This window comes from Centrocercus urophasianus, unplaced genomic scaffold, assembly GCF_019232065.1.
Source record: "Centrocercus urophasianus isolate 14NV4802_14NV808 unplaced genomic scaffold, USGS_Curo_1.0 seq_17, whole genome shotgun sequence".
NCBI lineage: Eukaryota > Metazoa > Chordata > Aves > Galliformes > Phasianidae > Centrocercus > Centrocercus urophasianus.
The window spans coordinates 8,402,202-8,415,679 of record NW_024884722.1 but is presented as its reverse complement, the minus strand read 5'-3'; the positions used below and the strand labels follow the sequence as shown (position 1 = coordinate 8,415,679).

Sequence of the window (13,478 nt, the reverse complement as noted above, 5' to 3'; positions counted from 1 at the left end):
GCAGTGTTTTCACCAGCCACTAGATGTCTGTGTGTGCTCTTTAAAGGTTTTGGGTGGATGATGGCCCTAGTAAACAAGAGAGCCAAAACTGGAGCACAAGCTGTGGGAAAGCCAATTGGGTTGCCTTTGCAAGTGTAGCATCATCACTTTCATTAAGCCTGTGTTTAAAGCAATTTATGCTGTCTTAAAAGTAAATTCCAACTTGAAACAAGTGGGGAAAATGTACCTTTCCTGGGCCACATCTGGTTAAGACAAACTGTTTCCTTCATGTCCATGCGAAGGGCTGAAATGTGTCTCCTAGTTGTGAAACTTTTGGAGGAAGTTGCTGAGATGCGGAATAGGCTAACCTTATTTCTATTCTGAAGCAGTGAAACTCCATAAAATAAAACATCTGCTCTGTAAGTGAACTGGTGAGAGCCCACTGTGTGATTCCATCCCATGTAACCCAAACCAGTGCACTGCTGGAGCCGTGTTTGCACACAGACAATGCACTGGCAAACCTGTGTGTGCTCAGGAAAGCTGTGAATCAGATGTCAAGTACAGTACATCTTAGAAAACAAACAAAAAGCAACTCCTTGAAGAGCAGATCTGGGTACTCTGTCCCACTCTTCTGTGGATGAGGCAGCCCACTGCTGACCAGGCTCTGCACCTGTGACCAGCTTTTCTGCAGAGATCTCCAAAGAAGTAATGCACAAGTAGTCAGCATATGTTTGCTTTTCATTTATCTCTGTTGTCAGGGAATCAGATACAGATAGTATCAGGAGCAATGAGAGGTACATTCTGATATTATTTTCAGTTTTTTGTCTAGACAGAGAAGAGCAACTGCTTGTATCTCTGCGGAGCACATCAGCCCCCCTCCACACTCACATCGGAGGCTGAAGGCCAGAGGGGGGTAGAAGGCTGTCTATATTAAAAAAAAAGTTTAAAACCACCACCTACTCATCAGGTGACTGGAGACCATGGTTGTAAAATGTGCTGCAGGCAGAAGTTCTGAAAAATCCCAGAAAGTGTTGAAAACATCTCTAAACAAGGTATTTTTCTCCTGCACCTTTCTTGCTAAAGGTCCCAATTGCTGCCAAGAAAACTAGTGAGAATGTTAGCTGCCAAATAAAAAATTTATGATGGTGTTTGGCAAAGGATTGTATCACTGCTTGTTTTATACATTTCCACAAGACTCTTGAAGGGCTGTTGGACACATACGGCTCACTGATCACTGTGCTTTATCTGTTCTTTAACGAACTGAAAAAGCAAGCTCCAATAAAGTATGATTTAAACAATATATACCTTTTTTCTTTTAATAACCTCCTAAAAGCATTTGCTATGGTGAGCATATAATTTCTAAACAACATTCCACATATAAAAAAATTTTAAAGCCTTTTACATGACAAAGTTGCCTTTTATTTATTTTCATGGTAAAAATACATGAATTTTTCAATTAAAAATGTATCTTGCAATTGTGCTTATTACATGTTGGAGTCTGGGCCAATAAACAGCCTGTTAAAACATAAAGAAGTCCATTCAGTCAAACTTGTGGCTGCCATTTATGTTTCAAAAATTGAGAAAATAATATGTTGGAATGGCATTGCTCACAAATATCAATTAGGTTTTCAGCTGTATCATTAAATTAATTTGGGGGGAGAAAATTGTTCCGTTGGATTTAGTGGAAAAAATATATTTTTGAATACAGAGTTTGCACACTGACAATAATAATTATGTTGACCAGTGTTGAAGCAATACCCTTAAAATATTTCTCCATCTGAAGAAATGAAATCATCTGTCTTTCTCTTTTCAAACCAGTTGTCAAATTAGGCTTCCAGCTGATAATTAGTGCCATTTAATACCCATCTTGTCATTCTGAAATCTCAAAGCCCAAACTGTTTGCTTTTCCTCATTACCATGTGCTGCTGGAGGTGGGAGGTTTGGAATATGGAGTTGCACTTCCTGCACCATTTTGTACAGAGCAAAGAGCATCTCTTCTCTGAGGCAGCCAACAGCAGTTGGACACAGTCCTGGCATCCTGACCCCTGTGAAAGGGACAGCCGGAGCAACACGCCCCTGTGCCTTCCCGGAGCTGCCCCAGGGCAGCACTGCTCTGCACCACACTTGTGTCTTCATGGCACAGTTGAGCCCCACAGCAAATATTTGAGAGCAGCCAACAGCACTGCAAATACTGCATGCCTTGTTTATGCTTGCGTATTTCATGGTATTTGATACAAAGTACTCAAGACAGACCAGCATTAAGAGGATTATTTCAGACAGCATTAGGAGTTAATTTACCGAAGATTAGCTCTAAATCAGGCAGATATCATAAGCAAATTAACATCAGTTGTAGGAGATTCACAATCAAAACGTGTGGTGTTTTTAGTTTCTCCCTGCATGTGCTTAAGTAGATGACTGGTATCTGTATTAGTTTCCAAGACTAAGGTGCTACATCTTGAGTAGTGAAGAACAGGAATTCTTTTTTTTTTTTTTTTTGAATGCATATTATTTATTGTGGTGCTGTTTAGTGACAGTGAAACTGCTTAACTCCAAGTACCCTTCCTCTGCTGAATATTTTATATTTCATGCCATTTCTTTATTGAGTAATGTTTTGTTTGGCCTCAGAAATGATGTCTCCATGGTGTTACAATATTTTAAAATAGGTAATGTGCAGCTTTGCTTCAGATTGACATACTTAATCTTTTTTTTTTTTTCCTGTTAAAATGAGTCACATTTTAATGCAAACTCATAAAAATGAAGGAGTGTATAAAATGCTGCGTACTATGGTGAAGATTACAGCTACTTAAAAATAGCTTCCCTAATACTTAAGCATGGAAATTACAGATTTGTACTATTTCCACTGGAGTGATGTTTAATTTGTAGCAAAAAGCAGATTCTGTTCTTCAGTTGGTTTTTCAGACATGTTTTCCTGACTGCAGACAGACAGACATAAGCAACCATCCATCTCACTATCACCGTTTCAAAAGCGTTTGCCTTATTAGTGGAGAGGATTATGAAAGGGACTGAACCGCAGTATTAAAGCCTATGTTCTGCTTTGTACTTGGAGTTCTGAAAGTTTGGAAGTCTTAGAATGGGATTCCTATTTTGGAGAAATTTGCGTTCTGCTCTCCAAGAGGTATTAAACTGACTGGTCTTCAGTGTTCTCCTGAACATTTGGGTTTTCTTTTCAGCTGGGGAGAAAAGTCTGGGCAGTGTTTTACAATTTTTTCCCTTCTTGATGGACCAAATTCCTCTTGACAAGGTTGGCCTGAGGTCATGAATATCTCCCTGTGTTCACGGAGGCAGGAATCTTTGCTCTTTCTCTGAGATCATCAAAACTTACACCCACCCTAAGCCGGGTTGGGCCTGTAGGTCCCTCCGGTTGCAAGATCTGCGAATACTTCTGCACTTTGACTTTGTGCCCTGTAGCTTTACAGAATGCATGGAGGCTCGGAGTGGTTATTAAACCAAGGTGTCTGAGGTCATAACAAAGTAGAGGCATTTCTGCTCCCCTAATAGAAATACTGTAACATGCTGAAAAGAAAATACTCTAATAGTGGCAAGTATCTCCTGTCAACTAATTTGATAGTTCTCTATCAGGTAAACCTTTTGTGAATACATCGATTCTTTTTATTTTTCACTGTTCTGTCTTCACTATTCCCAGGTTTTCTCAGAACCAGTTGGGCAAAAATTGATTTTTATTTGTTCCACCGGCCTTGTGGAAAATTAGCTTATGAACTGGTTTTTATAGGAAGACTCAAAGCACAGGACAGGTTGAAAAATAAGCCTATAGCAGTCAAAATTGTTGTCTGAAATGTCTTCAGACTGGAAGGCTGAATTTATTGCTCAAAACAAGTACTAGCAATGTGGAGGTGTGCAGTCCTGCTCATTATCACTGGAAAAGGGGGAACCAAAAAGCACAGTAAAAAATTAAATTTTAATAATGCTAGTGATATTTTCTAAATCCTTCTTGACAGAAAGATTCTCATTATTTTTATCTGTCTCAGAGTAGGCTCTTTTAATGCCATCTCACAAATGGCCTTAGCCATGATTGTTTTCCTTTCTCTTATAGCATTTGAAAAAAAAAAAAAAAAAAAAAAAAAAAAGAATATATACAAAAAAAATTCCATTCTGTCGTTGGAGAGGTGCCATGAAATGGTAACATTTTGGAGAGCACATCTTCAGGAACAATAGCTGCAGATGCCTTCAGGTTTTTACAAAAGAGGTCAACATTGTTAAGGCAATTGTAGCAAACTTTCTATACAAAAAGACGCCCAGTCAAATATAGTGTGATAAGGAGAAAGCAATATAAACAAAATGATGTCCAGTCTCCAGCTTCACCACACCTCAAAGCTGTAGTTATTAAAGTGAGGCAAGGTGAAAGATGTTGCTTCCTTTTATCCATATAAGATGTATATATTTTAGTGCGATCTAATGATTACGGAAGTTGATAAAATGCAGACTGAGACATTTTTCCTTTCCTTAAATTGGACAGAATGTAAACTTAACTGTATTTATTGTGAAAGCCAATGTGTGATCATGTATGTTCTTGTCATTTTATAGTTTGCATAGTTTCATCTGCTGAATAAGTAATTGCTTTAGCTTTGAGGGGGTTGGGTTAGGGTGGTTTTGTTGGTTTGTTTTTTTTTTTCTTCCCTATTTACCATTTGGAGACGAGGGCCACATGCAGCCAATGTGCTCAAGAATGCCATTACTCTGACAGCTGGGCTATCTGCCCTCCCTCAGAGCTCCTTCTAAAGCACTCATAATGCTTGCTGAGGCCTATGGTTCTTAGTCATGCTCAGGTGACTAAATGTATCATTTGTTCTTCTTGACACTCCAGTACCCTGAGAAAGGCTGGTTGGAGATTAATGCAACCTTGACTCCTTCCACTTGCAGTTGCCACTGCACATGATCTTCCTTTAGACTTGCCGGAGAGATCTGGTGTTGCCTTTGCTTTGCATGAAATGAATTAATCTATCTCCAGTTTTGGTTGCGGAGTTTCCATGGCCCTGGAAGCCACCCGCTGTTCCTCCTAATGACAGTAATAATCTAATTTGTTCCCTCCGTGGAAGGAGCAAACATGGGGACAGGAGAAAGCTGAAGTTGTGTCACAGAGGTTAGTGCAGAGAAATGCTCTCTGTCAGGGACTCTCCTGAGCAGAAGGGAGCTTTTCATCTTTCAAAAATACCTCCCCATATGTTCTAAAGGTAGGCAGCGAGTAAAACCCCAGCTAGTCGAAGATATACAGTATCCTTCCTTTTGCCTTATATCCTAGCTGCCACAGTCCATGAGGTCCTCTTCCAGACTATCTGTGTTCTTGCACTTCACATGCTGATGTCTTCATACATTTGTCTTTCAGACATTTCTGTAGATATCCTGCCTTCCCAGGCCACTTCAATCAAGCTGTTATCCACTTATTCCCCCTGGATTCTTGTGGTCTCCTGTGTATTCTTTGTACTTCCTGAGATTGCCAGCTCATGGAGACAGAACTCGTGCAAGCTATAATAGTCATGATCCTGATGGCCACCAAATAACACCACAAAAAATATTTCAGTGCTGTTCATTCGCTTTTGCCACATTTGCTATCTATTACAAGATTTCTGTTCATAATTAGTAAGTGTTTTAACTACCAAATACCGTAAAATTTATTTTACTTTACAGTCTTAATGGTAAGATTGTCAGAAGGTGACAAAATATAGTTCCTTGAGCCTGGTTCCCATCTTCTGCTCCTCCAAAATTCCTGTCAAGAGGGAGTTGCATTTGACTCTGTTCAGAGCTTCTATGAAACTAGGAGTCCATGAAAAGATGGTGAATCAAGGTACTTTTTGTCTAATTACTGATGAAATCTACTGCTTTATGTTTGAGTTTCACCTCTCTAGTGTTTGTTGTTTTTTGGTGGGTTTTTTTTTTTTTTTTTTTTTTCTGATTTATGGGAGTTTGCAGACATTTTACAATATGGTAAAACCTTTGGTGGATGATTTTGCCTTCAGAGCTAACAAGCTTTCTCCAAACAAATTTGGTGTTGGGAAACTGTCATTCTCTCTTGGACCACATCTTTGAGCTTTGAGGAGTTCATCCCTACCTAATATGTGCCTAACTAAACTAGCTACTTAACTGACTTGTTCTGAGCATATGAGCAGGAAAAAGAGAAGGCAGTTCAGAGCAAGACTGTAGCTCATATAGACAGGGAACTGAGAGAGATTAGCTAGATGTAATTTTGATGTTTACAGTTGGATAGTATGTCTACCTTCCTGCACCTGTTATTACATGATTCATTCTTTCATTCATGGCCCAGGTGGAAAGACATTGATGTGGTTTGAGTGTAATATTGTAACTAGAGATTGGTATCCATGCTTTTATAAGTGCATGGCTCCAGTCCTTAAGACTGATCTTTAAACTAGAGCATGTATCTCTGCAAAACTTCTCAGACCTACCAACAATATCTTAGTCACTTTGTAAGGCCAGTCTCTTTCAGAACACCCTGCTATTTGCCTAGAAAAATGTCATCTTTTTTTATTCTCTGTTTCTGAGTCTTTAATCTCATTATCAGCTCAGTTTTCAGCAATTTTAATGGGTTTTCAAGAGGATTTACGCATAAGAAAGTAGAGCCATTAGCCCAAGGGTAAGAGGAGACTCCTTCAGGAGGGAATTCGGGGACCAGGATGCAGGCTCCTATTGGGAGCGGTTGGTCTCCAGACTGGGGGAGCCCAGGCAATATGGTCTTTTTGGCAAGAAGTAAGCCATGGGGAGTCCTATTCACTCTCTGCCACCCTGCAGAGCCTTTTCACTTTTAAATATGCAATGTCAATTACAATGGAATTGGTCCTGCTCACCTGGAGAACACAAAGAACTTGGCCTTATTTTCAGAGTTTTGGTAGGGTGGAAAAAACCTTGAAAATTTTCCAAGTACTTTTTCTAACATCAACTCAAAGAGGGCTAAGGAGTTGTATGCAGTTACACTGGTATTTTTTCACTGATAGAATTTCTGTTTTCTAATTTCTGTTAATGATGTAACATCTCAAATCATTTCCAACCAGCTGTAATTTTGCTAGACATAGTTCTCTTACACTTTTATTTCAGTAGGTTGCCACGTCTTTAAGTTTTCCCACAGCCTGTCTAGTTCTTTTCAGCTGCTTTTATTTAAGAAAAGCATTCTTAAACCGAAAGATGGGAAAGATGAATAATCACTCAAATAGCCCCCAGATACCCTGAACTTAGAGATTTATCATTATGTATCTAAGGCTTTGCTTTACCAATCATAACATTTTATTCCCCTGTGTTGGCTCTAGTGCTTCGATCTGAAAGCTCCTGATAGATAGTAACGAGGATGTCCTTACATATAGCAATAATGGTGTGTGTCCCAGAAGGTAATTGAGTATGGCTGTATGACTTTAAATTCATATTTGCTGATATTTATTTCCCAAATGCTGCTGTGTATTTGGCTGTATGGCTAGACCTTCACTTTGTGTTTTTTTTGAATCATGAATACTGGGCATTTAAAAGTCATCACCAATTTATATGCACCTTTCTTTTTTTATCATGTTAGTTGTTTTATCATGTCACGTTGTAAACCTGTGGATTACAAATGAAAGGGTACCCAAAATGTAATTTGAAGTGACCATCTAAAATGTGTTCTTTCATACAAAGAACAAGCCTTTCTGCCCAATTACCTCATAGGAATCACTTCTAGTTAAATCTTAAATACGTGTATTACAGTGAAACACTGTTGGACAGTGCTCCGTCATCAATCAGTCTGTGTTCTTGAGGACACTCTTTTTCAAAACATTTTCTTTAAGGATAAAGAGCTGTGTTGTAATGAATGTGTGTTAACTGATCTCCCAAGCCATTTGCATTTTTTTTTATTTGTATCAGTGTTGAAGTTGAGCTTCTGTAAGACATTTTTGCAGTATTTTATTTGTGGTCTTCATTATTTCAAGTTAAGCACACGAAACTCTTGATGCACCCAGAGTCTGCGCTGGTTCTTGTATATCTGTATTTAGTTAACATGTAACCATGATTGCTAATTTTCATGACAATTGTTATTGTACCATCAGTGCTTAATGGCAAGGCATCATTATTCAGTGCTGGTCAATCAGGCACTAAGACATGTGCAAGACATCAGGCTGAACCCATATAGATGTCGTGCACTTCCCTGCTAATGAATGCAGGTTTGTAAAAAGGTTTAAACACGGTTGGCATCCTTAATGTAAGGTTTGCAAAAGCTTATTGGGAAACTGCTTTGTGTTTATAAGACACAGATCTAAACACTGCACAAATAGAGTTAGAGACATTGTGTGTGCATGTGTATGAAGCTACCGAGAAGGGAGAATCATTTGGGTTTTCACAGTGTGGAAAGGCAGCACAATATCTGGCATGGAATGACTATGGGTGATTTGCCGAGGATGTCAGTGTTTGGAAAAGGCTGTGGGACTTGTTCTCCAAAGCAGTGATCTCTATATATGTGAGAGCAGGTGATCCCTCTTCCCAGGAAGGAAAGCAGCCCGTGTGGTTGATCAGCTGTAGAACACAGCTGGCATGAGCTCCAGAGGCAGCTCCAGTGGTGAGAAGCCAGGAAGTCGGGTCAGGCGTTTAGAAAGGAGGAGCAGAAGAAGCAGGAGCAGGATGCACTTTCTGCTCTGATAGCCCAGAGTGTTAGTCCAGCAGGCTCTTTTCATGCGTCGCTTAATGCTACCCTTGCATGTGCTTTAGTTACTGTTTCTGTGTGGTTTTGCACCCAAACGTTTTGGGCTGCTGTCCATGATAAACTAGATGGAGCTTGGTTTAAAAGCACAGATTTTTCATCTCTTCTAACTAAAAGCAGAATGAGCCCTTGTGCTCTTGGAGTCCTGAGTATGAAAGGAGCAGCAGATATTGGCTGTTAACGAGCTCCAGCACGCCGGGCTCCAGCAGAACTTGGTGTGAATTCAGTGCATAAGCTGCATCGACTAAATGGTTAATTCATCTCATATCAACAGTGCTATGATTCATAATGTAAACTTGAGGAATCCTTGATGTTTCAGTCACACATTCCTCTTAATTTGGCCATGCATTCTTTTAAAGCTACAGTGTGCTAACTTAATAAAATGCAGCATGCAAATGCACAAGTTTTTGCCTTCAGGCATTTTAGCCATGGATGTTTCAATGGGTGTCTTCTTTCAAGTACATATTCTTTCTTAAATTATTTACCCTGTAAACATGCTTTGCATTTTCAAAGAAGAAACTGGGCTTCCTCGTTCACCAGATTTTGTTGAATTTAAGGTGTAGTAGAGATAAAAGAATATCATCTGCTTCTTGTGAGCATGTTAGCCTTTGGGATTTTTTTGTAGTGAGTATTAGGCTCCATTTTCTTTCCCTTTGGTATGATCACTCCCTCCCCCACTTAAATTCCTTGCTGCTTTGCCTAGAGCAATGCCCACTGGCAGTGTCTGGCTGTGACAGTACTATAGGCTCCTCTACAGATGGGTCCTGCCAATGCCAACCATTGTTCTACCGCTGTGAGCTGGCTTGACTGCAGTCTATCTATCACTCCAATCCCCATTTCCTCTTGATATTTTATTTATTCCAAAGGGTTGCCCTTGCCCACTGACTTGGAGATGGGAAATCTGACACCCAGAACTGGTGTCTTCCACCTGAGCAGGCTGCTCCCAGCACCAGCCTCAGACATCCCACTTGCTCACCCCTCCATGGGTCTATTCTGCTGCTGGCTGCCTCTCTTGGAGCCCCATCCTCCCGACACTTTGCAGTTCGCTTAATCTTACTTCCTCACTTGAAAGTAAAACAGTAAAACTTAATGTTATACTTTTTTTAAAAAAAAAAAAAAAGATATAAAATTAATCTTTAACTATGGGCTTGAATATTAAAAGTATATAATGCTTCAGTGTAGGAGTCTGTTGATAACATCCATCCTATTTCATGATTAATTTGTTCCTTCTAATATGATATTCTTTTGCTGCAGTGTGCAGACTAATTCAGATTCCTAGAAATTGAACTTTGATATGTATTTCCTAGATTCTCGCTGTAAGTGAACCTTCAATTAGCAGATACAGGTGGCAGCATGCCATGCTCAATGCTCTCTTGATGAGGATTTTAGGAACGTGGACACCGATTAAATAATCTTGCAACGTGGTGTGCACTGACGGAGCATTGAAAATAAAGTTTTTTGGAGGATTTGGTACCTTTCTTTTTTCCTCTGATTTTTTTTGTAATTTTAAATCTCAGGTGATGAAATGCTCTTCCGGTGGGCCAGAGATAGGAGTTGATTTAAACACTTGGTATGTTATGTATGCCTTTGCCTAACTATGTGTTAGATTAAGCGAGTTTCACTCACAGTTAATCCTTTGTAAATTAGCATTATGGATGCCTTGGGGCCCACATCCCACAAATAAAATGGTTGTCAAGCCAGCTGCACTGTGTATTACTTAAGGCTGAATGTTTTAAAACTTTTCATGCTTTTAATCTATTTCACTGCTGAGTTTCAGTTTTGCTGAGTATCTTTTCAGGAGTGATGAGGCTGAGTGAGTAAATATATGTTCTGGTTTTCATGCATTTGCCTGGGTGGATCGTTTGTTGTCAGGTGTTTGGCAGAGAATGTCACACCCTGCCACAGAATGGAAGCTTGTAAGTTCAGGTGTTAAACTGAAGTGCAAACCAACAAGAACCAAAAGCTCTTAATTAGCTTTATTTTGTTAGCCCTCTACTTTTTTTTCTCCCCTTTTTTTCTTTTTCTTTCTTGAGAGTGAGAAACATCCCTCCCTCCTCCTCATCCTTTTGGCAGAGTAAATATTGCCTGTTAAGTTTGAATTAGCTGTCATCGCAAAAGAATTAATGCTGTGGTTGAGCCTTTCTAGTGAGGAAGGGAAAAATAAACGAGACAGATCTTAGTTCAGCTTTAAGTGATAAATGAGGACAAAGCAGCCCATTCATCTCCTGCTAGGAAAGTGGACACAAACACTAAAGCAGTTTTGCGGAAGACGTGTCAGCAAATGTGATCATTTTGTAACCTGTCAGGAGGATAGAGAGCTAGTCCTTTTAGAGTGTCACAGGGGAGGGTGTCTGTCTGATGTGACAGTTTGCATCCATCCATTTGCTGCTTTTTCGTTAGGTGGGGGGTAAGCATGGGGGGAGCTGGAGTAGGTTAAAACTGTATTTTTCCTTCCACTTTCCAGTATAATTTATATGTATATCCACCCACATCCAAATGAAAAACGCTTTCCAAGGAAAACTCCCCTCTGCTCTCTAGTTTCTGTCCCCTCTCACTGCATGAAATATGTTCAGTTTTTGCACATTACATTCCTTCTCAACTTTGAGACTTGCAGTCAGTACGTTTCACAAGACGCCGTTTTACTTTTACCATTATTTGGTTGGTAAAAGCTTTGTTTTGTTCTGTTTTACAGAAGCACAAAAAAAACCCAACAACCCACAATAAAATAAGAACAAAAATAACTTGGGGTTCTTCCGTTGTTGGTTTGGGTTTGGTTTTTTGCTGTCTCTCTCCAATTCTGATGATATGGTTCACATACAAATATGTCTTGCAAAAGTTCCTGTGTCACAGAGAGCCTATGAAAATATCCTTCCTCCTCTGTGAGAACAGAATAACAAACACTGGGTTCTTACAGTTCAGAATCCTTCTGTAAAATATCTCAAATTCCATTGTTAATTGATTTTTTCATTTTAAATGACCTATTAATTTCAGGCCAAATCTCGACCCGTACGATGTCTGATTTTAGAAGCAGGGATTTCTCCCAGAAATGATTACATGGTATCAGGATACTACTTCTAGTATCTTTGTATTATCACAAATTTCCCCTTTCTTATGCAAAATAGTAAATGCAACATTTGTCTATTACCATAAGTAAAGGTATGCTACAGAGACGGAGGTGTTTTTACAACATAAGCTTCACAGTTTGACACTTGCTTCTTTATATCATCCTTTTCTTCAAAACTATCTTTCATACTTTTCCCTTGGTATTTTAGTACAAGTAAGTACCTCATTGACATGTGTTTCCTTGAAACGTTGTACCCTAATAATAAAATCCCTTGAAAGTTAATAAAGTTTCCTTTCAGATTTAAAACAGAAAAAAAAAGCTTTTAGAATAGTGTTGAAAATGTAATGGTATTTACTACTACAGAGCACCCTGCATGGACTGCATCAACTGAGGACTGATAGTGTAATTTGTTTTAGAAAGTTAATGTTAATAGTAGCATGATGCATTTCAGTTCTAATACGTGTGTATCTGTATGCATAATTAAGGAAAAGTTCATTCTTTCTTTAACCCCAAAGTCGAATTAAATAGCTTCATAAAGAGATACGTAGAGTACTGGAAATGGAAAGAAGTGAAAACAGTCAGGATATGCAGAATGGTGTTGGAAAACCTAAATTTGTGGCCCTGTGCCTTTTCTCCATGATATTTATCCTTGTACCTCTTTACATTGTTTAACATATTTTCCACTGTTTTCACTGTGGTTTTTTTTTTATCTCTTCTGCTTTTTTCCAGGATCATCCAAAACCGAATTTTGATCGTTGTTCTGGCAGTCTTCATCATCCTCACCACCGCAGCAGCTATTTTTTTTTCTGTCCAGGGACGCTGATATCTTTATTCTGCAACAAACTGCTTGTTCTGAGTAATTAAGACAAAGTGGTCACATGAATCATTCTCTTGCACTGACAGAGTCTCCTTCTCTTTTCCACTATTCAACTCAGGTGCAAGTGGTGTAAAATACTTTATGTTATTGATGGCATAGTTGATGGCATGTGGCGTTGATTATTTTTCTCCTTTTTTTTTTTTTTTTTTGTCTTCATCTGAGTGTTTTTGGAATCTTAATATTCATTTGGGGGGGCTTGCTCCGATATCGAAAGGCCTAACATGTCCAATTCTACCCCAGACAATTGGCATGTAAACTGCAAGAGTTTAGACAGCTAAAGGGGATCTTTGCACTTTTCTTGTGCTATGTGGGGTGTATGAATATCAAGCAGTACCTGACCTTATGTGATACAGAATATAAGTGAAGCGCAGACCAATGATGTAGAAAGTGAACCTGTCTCCTGTAACTAACTACTGATCATGAATCATTGTAATAGATGTAAGCTGGTTAGGAATGGTAGTTGTAAAAAGTGAGCAACCTAGAAGATGTTTGATATCTGATGTGGATCCAACACACTATTTAACTTTTTTTTTTTTTTAACTTTGAACTTTCTTTTCTGCTTATTCAAAACAATTCTGTTTTCATGTAGATCATGATAAAGCATCACTTGCTGAAAACATAGTTGTGACCGCGGCCCATATGCTGAATCTGTTTCGAATCTTCCAGTGTTGATATATGTGCTACCAAGTGTACATGCCAGACCTTTATTAAAAATGTATAAAGATATTAATCTATTCATTGTTGATTAAACAGAGATCCAGTGACAAACACGTGATCACTGCGCATTAACCCAAAATCTAGATTTTGCGTATTGGCCTGTGTTGACACCAGGTGAAAATATCTTCAGTCTAATA

At 39.0% G+C, this 13,478-nt stretch overlaps 1 protein-coding gene across 2 annotated transcripts in view; it reads left to right on the top strand.

Annotated features, from left to right (window-relative positions):
* VTI1A (vesicle transport through interaction with t-SNAREs 1A) overlaps nt 1-13,478 on the top strand; it is a 252,761-nt gene that overhangs the window by 239,184 nt on the left and 99 nt on the right. The window contains exon 8 of one of the 2 annotated variants that reach the window (XM_042817703.1): nt 12,477-13,478. This exon is cut by the window's right edge and continues 99 nt beyond it. In XM_042817703.1, coding sequence (XP_042673637.1) covers nt 12,477-12,570 — 94 coding nt within the window. In that variant the 3' untranslated portion in view covers nt 12,571-13,478. The remainder of the gene's footprint in view (nt 1-12,476) is intronic. The other variant, XM_042817704.1, reaches the window with a different exon arrangement.